This window comes from Cibotium barometz, chromosome 14, assembly GCF_041138505.1.
Source record: "Cibotium barometz isolate CiBa-2024 chromosome 14, ASM4113850v1, whole genome shotgun sequence".
Classification (NCBI taxonomy): domain Eukaryota; kingdom Viridiplantae; phylum Streptophyta; class Polypodiopsida; order Cyatheales; family Cibotiaceae; genus Cibotium; species Cibotium barometz.
The window spans coordinates 19,433,723-19,441,379 of record NC_141059.1 but is presented as its reverse complement, the minus strand read 5'-3'; the positions used below and the strand labels follow the sequence as shown (position 1 = coordinate 19,441,379).

The following is a 7,657-nucleotide window of genomic DNA, read 5'->3' as shown; positions in this document are numbered from 1 at the left end:
CCTTACCCTTCCATCGAGTCAGTAATATAAGACATCACTACGTGCCATCTATGACATGTATGGTTTTTACCACATCCCTTTTGTAGCTTGAGGCCATACACTAGTTTGAGTTAGGCATCAAAGTTTTATGTTTGGAAGGTGACTATATGTTGTTATTCCAGCTGGGCATGACACATGAGTTGAATCATCCAATGCTCAAATATACACCATTTCTAAGGTTATTGTAATAACCTTAAAGTTCCAAAGGTACCCTTTCAAAATCATTATCATCGACAAGCCTCTCTCTCTCTCTCTCTCTCTCTCTCTCTCTCTCTCTCCCCCCATGTGCATATGAATTCATTTTGCTAGGGTGTGCATGCAGGTAGTGTAGTGGAATGCTTAAGGGAGTCTCAAGTTCCTCTAGTGACTTTCTATTGACTTGTGTGAGCACTTGCTTAAGGGAGTCTTAAGTTCCTCTAGTGACTTTCTATTGACTTGTGTGAGCATTTGCTTACAGTAATTATTTCTTTCCAACATTGGTGAAGTTTAGGGAGTTATTGAAAGAGGGAGTGATTGTTGCAAGAAGACAAGCGAGATGATGTTGGTCACACTCCAATGCATCATGACCAACAACCTTGGGCCATGTAGCATGAGTGGGGCCTTAGAGGAAAAAGGGTGATCAGTGTGACCTTAGGGCCCACATGGGCAAGAGTGGTATGATCTAATTTTGCTTGTAAGATGATGTGAGAGAATGCACAGTATGTATACTAGAATAGAGGGACCTCACTGGAAATAAAAAGTATATACTTGTAAATGGGTGTCCAATTGTGGATGAGCTTCTCACATTACGTTTTTTACATGTTTTTCAAAGAGATACGATTCCTCGAGAAATGAAAGGTGGCCTGGTGGATCATGTGATGGCATGATGCACCACGATGCGATTGGAAGAAACTCAGATATGTTTTCTGGCTCATGCCTGCAAGGGGGGAGGGAGCAGGAGGAGGGCTGTTTATTACTGCAGAAGACTCTTGCCTGTTGGCCTGTAATTTGCTTGCTTGTTGTCCTGTCCCTCATGAATGATAGGTGTACCTCGTGGTCAAGGGGGGAGGGCCGCCCGCAGTAAAGGCTACCGTGTTGTGGGACTGCTAATTGGCAAGTTGGCAACAGCTTTGTCTCAGCGTGTGTGTGTGTGTGTGTGTGTGTGTGTGTGTGTCAGAGAGAGAGAGAGAGAGAGAGCGAGAGAGCGAGTGCGTGTGCGCGCGCCAGAGAGTGTAAAAGAGAGAGAGAGATAGAGAGGGGGATATAAATACATGGCTGATTCAAAGTTAGCAAACACTAGTGGTTTTATCATAAGCTTGCAGAGCTAATTCTCTGCCTGGCTTCCTGTCCAACATGGGCCTGATCAGTACACTAGTCCTTACCATGGCCATCCTTTTCCACCACCTTGCCAGCTTCACCTGCAGCAGCAAGAATAATCCCACAGTTGTTTGCAACTACAACAACAGAGCTTGCACTGTACACAACACATATGGAGAGTGGTCCGACCGGACAACCTGCCATGCAGCAGCGGTGGTCTACCCTTCATCTGAAAGCGAGCTTTTGCACGCGGTGGCTATGGCCGTCCAAAGAGGCCAGCCAATGAAGGTGGTCACCGGCACGGGGCACAGTATGCCCAAGTGGGCTTGCCCAAGGGGCCGTGGAGGCCTTCTCATAAGCACGAAGAACTACACACACAATGTGGTTGTGGACCAGAGCTCAATGCAGGTCACTGCTGACAGTGGGGTGCAGCTAAGGAAGCTTCTAGACACCATAGCCAAGGCTGGCCTGGCCCTCCCTTACTCTCCTTACTGGGAGGGGCTCACCCTTGGGGGCCTCCTTAGCACCGGTTCACATGGGAGCTCCCTCTTTGGCAAGGGCAGCGCTGTGCATGATCATGTTGTGGCGATGCGCCTTGTGGTGCCTGCTCCTCAAGAGGAAGGCTACGCCAAAATCATCACTTTAACTCAACATGACGAATGGCTTAGTGCTGCAAAGGTCTCGCTTGGTGTTCTTGGGGTCATATCTCAGGTACATATGACATAATTTCCATGGAAAACACTTGCAGGTACTAGGGTACTAGTATGGGCATAATTTGCATGGAAACATATAATCTAAAAGACATTTGCTCACTTAGGGTGGTATCAGGGCAGGTAGTATGGACATAATCTGCATGGAAACCCATAATTTGCTAAGGGTGGTATCACGGCAGGTATTAGGGTAGTATGGCATAATTTGCATGGAATCTCAGTGGCTCAGCAGAAATTATTTGTTGAATTTGCATGGTGTGGGGATTCATTGCTTAATATGTTTAATTAGGGTACACTTAAGGCTTGGGGGTGCAGTCTTGAGGGGTGCCATGATTACCATAATTAGAGTTTTGACTTGCAATGACTGCCCAAGTAACATGCACTGATGCAATGGGTTATGGATTGTTAAATTAAGTAAAGTGGCAACAAAAGTGGATTGGGCTGCGACAAGATAAATCGGTTTTTGCTGCTTTTTTTTTTTTGGGGGGGGGGGGGGGGGGGGGTGTCGGTGCTGGTTTTTGTTGTTGTAGGTGAGCCTTCAACTGCAGCCACTGTTTAAGAGGCGCGTGAGCAAGGAGTGGAGGTTGGATGGAGGGCTGGAGGGACAGATTGCAGGGTTTGGCAAGGCCCACGAGTTTGGCGACCTCACATGGTTTCCTGCGCAGCACAAGCTGCTGCTCAGCATTGATGACCGCGTCCCTCTCGAAACCCCCGGAGATGGCATCAATGCCTTCCACGGATTCAGGCCTCGACCCCCCCTCCTCTTCAAAACCTCCCGTGCCATTGGTGAGTTTCCTTATCATCAATTCCTCTACCGCCATCAATTTTATCATCACCTTCCTTTAATCATCTCATCTCCAATCTCTTATTATCCTCTTGATTTCATCTCTGACCTCTAATTATCCTCAATAATATCATCTTCGTTTATAACCATCTATAATCTCTATCCTAAAACTTCAGCTTTTCATATGGATTTTATCTCAACCATCCATAACCGGTCATTTAATCTTTCACCGTCAATAATATCCTGAAATTATATTCACATTGAATGTCTGTCCTCCTTAATTCAGAATTACCGTCATTACATATATATTTAATATGTATCATCGATATATCAATTTCACGAGTGTTTGATCTCGATCCTAAAATTTGAGCTTTTGATCTCTTCCCTAAATTTTGAATTTCATATTATTTCTACCATCAATACATAATTGTCTAATGCCTAAATATTTCAACTTTTTATTTTTCTCTAACGATCATTATACTTGTCCTCCATACAATTGGTCAATTCTTACAATCAATACCAAGTTATCCTATCCCTACTATTTCCAACTTGTCTCTATCTTTATAATATTCACTTCTCTATCCTCAATGCGCATGTCTTGACGTAACTATGTTGAAAGTCTACCATCGACACATAATTATCTTTGTAAACGTTGGTTTCGTTTATGTATACATAATCTCATGCTGGATTTCATGATTTCATGAAATGTAACCTTTGATGGTGATGTCAAAGTAGATATTGGAATGATCCCACTTTTTTCCAGCCTCTAAATTTAATCGAAAGGACCTTGAAAAGCATCTCCTTCACTAATTAATACATTTCTTTTTTTCACTCATTGTGGCCCCCTATTAGTACCTTTCGTTATAATGATCATTTAATCTCTAGCATCAGTGCCCTCCTCTACCAGCATGACCGAATTTTTTCCTAATTGTCTATTAGCATCAACTCTATCTTCAACGTTCTGAACATCATTACCACGATGGCAATATCTATACCAAAGATTACGTCGATTGCATGACTCTAGCTAGCTAACGTGAGATGACATCGTGCTAAGTTGAATGTGATCAGGCCTAGAATTTGAAGGGTACCCTATTTTTTCTTTTTGAAGAGCCTTTTTTTTATGAAGAGATTGGAAAGGCATATAACTGAATTTCTCAAAACCCTTCCCTTCTTTAAAAAGGTAATTGTTTTTTTACCCTTTTTGTGAAGGTTTTCGACCCCTTGGAAGGGTACTGCAACCTTCAAATTCTAGTACTGAATGTGATATTGTCTGCATAAATTTCGTCACGTGATAACTATGATATACTATGGAGGTACTAAAAATAATAATAATAGTGAGGTGTATGAAATTCATAAAGTTTCTCTTCAGTCTGCTGACAATTTACAATAAAAACTGAGGAAAGCAAATCAAGTGCAGCATGAATGTATTGTACTGCTGTACTTGCTTCATTAAATTTGCTTGATACACGAGAATAACGTATTATGTGTTGTGTTAATGCGATCTCGTGTATATGTTGTGATATTGGCAGAGGAGGCAGCTGAGGCTCTGTTAAGCTCCACTACAAAATGCCTAGTAGCAGTAATGCAGACGGAAATGGTGTATGGGAGAGGAGCAGGCTGGAAAAACAGCAAGCACGGCTTCACTAACTTCCCAGTCATTGGCTACCAGCATCACATGCAAACATCAGGGGCCTGTGCTCACTCTCCTGACCCAAACCTACTTTGCCCATGGGACCTTGGTGTGCAGTCCTTCTTCTACCATGAAACCACATTCATGATACCCTTAGAAAACATCAGCAATTTCATCATTGATGTGAAGAAGCTCCGTGACATGGACCCAACTAGCCTTTGTGGATTAGACCTTTACGTGGGCATGCTCATGAGATTTGTGAAGAAATCAAGTGCCTATCTGGGCTCCCAGTCTGATGCAGTGGCCGTGGACATCGCCTATTACCGCGCCCCACATGCCAATGCCCCTAGATTGCATGAAGATGTCATGGAGGAGATTGAGCAAATTGCCTTGTTTAAGTATGGGGGCTTACCTCATTGGGGCAAAAACAGGCCATTAGCATTCCAAGGAGTGGGCTCAAAGTACCCTCAAATGCCCCAATTTTATGCAATAAAGAAAGCAATGGATCCAGATGGGCTCTTCTCGAGTGAGTGGTCCAATGCGGCGTTAGGAATTAGTGGTAATGTGAGTGGTAATGAGGATTATTGTGCATTAGATGGATTATGCATTTGTGATGAGGATAGGCATTGTGCTCCTGAGAGGGGCTATTATTGCAGGAGGGGCAAAGTGTACAAAGAAGCCAAGGTGTGTAGATTAGAAAGGGTGAGTAGTTGGAGTAATTGGCTTACAATTGAGGGAAATTCTGTACACATCCAATTGAATGCATGGATGCAAGCATGCGTTAGGATTGCAGTAAGAAGTATATTGCATCTGAAGGCATTTGCCTCTTGTGTGGTTCCTTCTTCTCTATTTTGGTATGGCAATTAATACAGTAGGGCTAATTGGCCAATAATTGCCTTTTGATTAAAAACAAACATGTGTAGTAGCTACCTCAGAAGAAATATTTATGCCAGAATATCGGCAAAAAGGGGGAAAGAATCTATAATGTTTACTAATTGCGTTAGCCCTCAAGTTGTAAGAATGTGGGTTGGACAGGTGGATTATAAGCCTAGTTGCTATGGCATTTTCTAGTTAGGAAGTCATTTATCAGCACAAGTATGTTGTGAATAAAGACATTCCATGGTCAAGGTTCACCGAGTTTCTCTCTCTCTCTTTGTGCGTGCTGAACTCACCAACTCTTCCCCAAGGGTCGTTTTAAAATATAATAGTTTGGGGTGATTTTTTTTCTTTTTGGGTATAAAACCATAATGCAACGGATGAGGGCGGGCTGTCTATGAACTGTCATTTGCGCCTGTTCTGGAGAACGCTTTGAGGCGCGTGAGGTGTACTTAATGTTCACGGAAAACCACTGTGAAAACCTCGAAAATCTAAGGTATTCAGTTAAATTCTAGCTTTAAATCCTTTAATTTTGTTAAAATGAGATCTTATTCCATTCTTAGTCTTACATATGAATTTCACTCGAATTAAATTTGTGGAGTCAGTTATACAGCTACACACATATGAATTTCCCTTGAATTAAATTTGTGGAGTCAGTTATACAGTTACACAGGTGACAATGGGAGTTGTACAATACAAAACATATTTACGAAAAATTCTCTAATTTTAGAGAAAAAACTTGCAAAATTTTGAAATCCAAATCTTTGGATGTGTGGCAATTCTCTAGAGTGTATACACTTATAAGTTACATGTAAACTCCAATGCCAAAGTGTACACACTTATAAGCTACATGTAAGTTAGATATGGATAATGTTCTATAGTTAGGGCTGAAATGTGGAGGCCTAACCTAACTTTCAATTTGAAGGCCACAAATTAGGTTGATTTTAAAATTTAGAAAATTTTTCATAATAGGGGCTTACAACGTGTGGAAAAAGAAATTTCATTAATTAATTGAGTGTTATTAAGATTTGTGTTAGTAAGGTTTGACCTTAGGATAAAAAACTTACGTAATAATATTTTTTATTTATTAATTGTTGAATTTTTATTTCCAACGGTTGCAACTGTAATGCGCGATCTTCCTCTTCCCGACTGTATTGCGAAATGCATATCCATCTCCTCCTCCCTACCGAGCACAGCGCTCCCCACCTTACTACGTTCCCCTTGGCTTCTAGTATGTGGGTGTTGTGTTGGCTACTTTGATTTGGGAAGTGTCAATTCTGCAATCTGTGCCAAATCCGACGGGGTGCCTTGCAGAAGCCACAAATCTCCTTTAAGAAAAATGCCGCCCAGTCCATTGGCTGGTGATTGTACAAAAGTATCAAATATTGCGCACCACATTGACTTGCATCTTTATGCCTCCTCCTTGTTCTAAGGAAATTTGATCTCCATAAGAATTTGCTCTGCATCGAGAAAAAAATTTCTATGGTGACGAATTTTCAATAGCCTTTGTGGATCACAAGCTATGATTTTTCATAATAGTGGCCTTCTCTTGCAACACTATTTTTAAAAAATTCCTCTTGAGCAAGTGGTAACTTTAGGCTTAGAGTGTTAGAACCTCTCATCCCAAGCGCAACGTAACCAATCATGTCCCACGCTCAAATATTTTCCTTGCTTTTTCGATAGAATATATTTTTAGTTAAAACCAAATTTAGGAAGTTTTGTAACCAATCGTGTCCCGCACTCAAATATTTTCCTGGCCTTTTTTATAGAATATATTTTTAGTTGAAACCAAATTTAGAAAATTTTGAAAAAACAGGTGCCTATATTCAAGGAGAGTTCTTCCTAGCTTGAAATTGGTTTTCTTGAATTTTCGCAGTGATTGAAAAAAGTTTTGATTATTACGGAGGCAACTTGCAAATTTCTTTACTTAGTTAATACCTTTGTGCTGCAAAATGCCATCCTTTAGTGTAGCTTTCACGATTCAAATTGAGAAAAATCGATGATTAATCTATGCAATTTTTTATAAAAGTTTGAAGGTTCTCCTTTTTTTTTTTTTCACTGGTTAGAAAACATGTTTATTTCTGACATAGATCAGGGCTGTCCTAGGGGAAATTTTAGAGCAATAGGTTGTGAACTGGACAGACCAGAATCCATTAAATCGAGCTAACAACAGCCACAAATTTCGTGAACTGTTTGATCGTCATCCCTTGCAACGAGTTGGAAATTTTTTAATGCGTGGGAACCGGCCCTAAGATTCTTGACGCCGCAGCTGTTGCTGAAGCTCCCGATCGTCGTCAACCGAGTTACAGTCATCCGCTCGAT

At 41.3% G+C, this 7,657-nt stretch overlaps 1 protein-coding gene across 1 annotated transcript; it reads left to right on the top strand.

Moving 5' to 3' along the window:
• Positions 1-1,290: 1,290 nt before the first annotated feature.
• Positions 1,291-5,594, top strand: LOC147631753 (putative L-gulonolactone oxidase 6). The gene is made up of 3 exons (XM_086808291.1): positions 1,291-2,046; positions 2,576-2,831; positions 4,359-5,594. The coding sequence occupies exons 1-3, from the start codon at positions 1,372-1,374 to the stop codon at positions 5,324-5,326; spliced, it is 1,899 nt and encodes a 632-aa protein (XP_086664417.1). The 5' UTR covers positions 1,291-1,371; the 3' UTR covers positions 5,327-5,594.
• Positions 5,595-7,657: the final 2,063 nt, after the last annotated feature.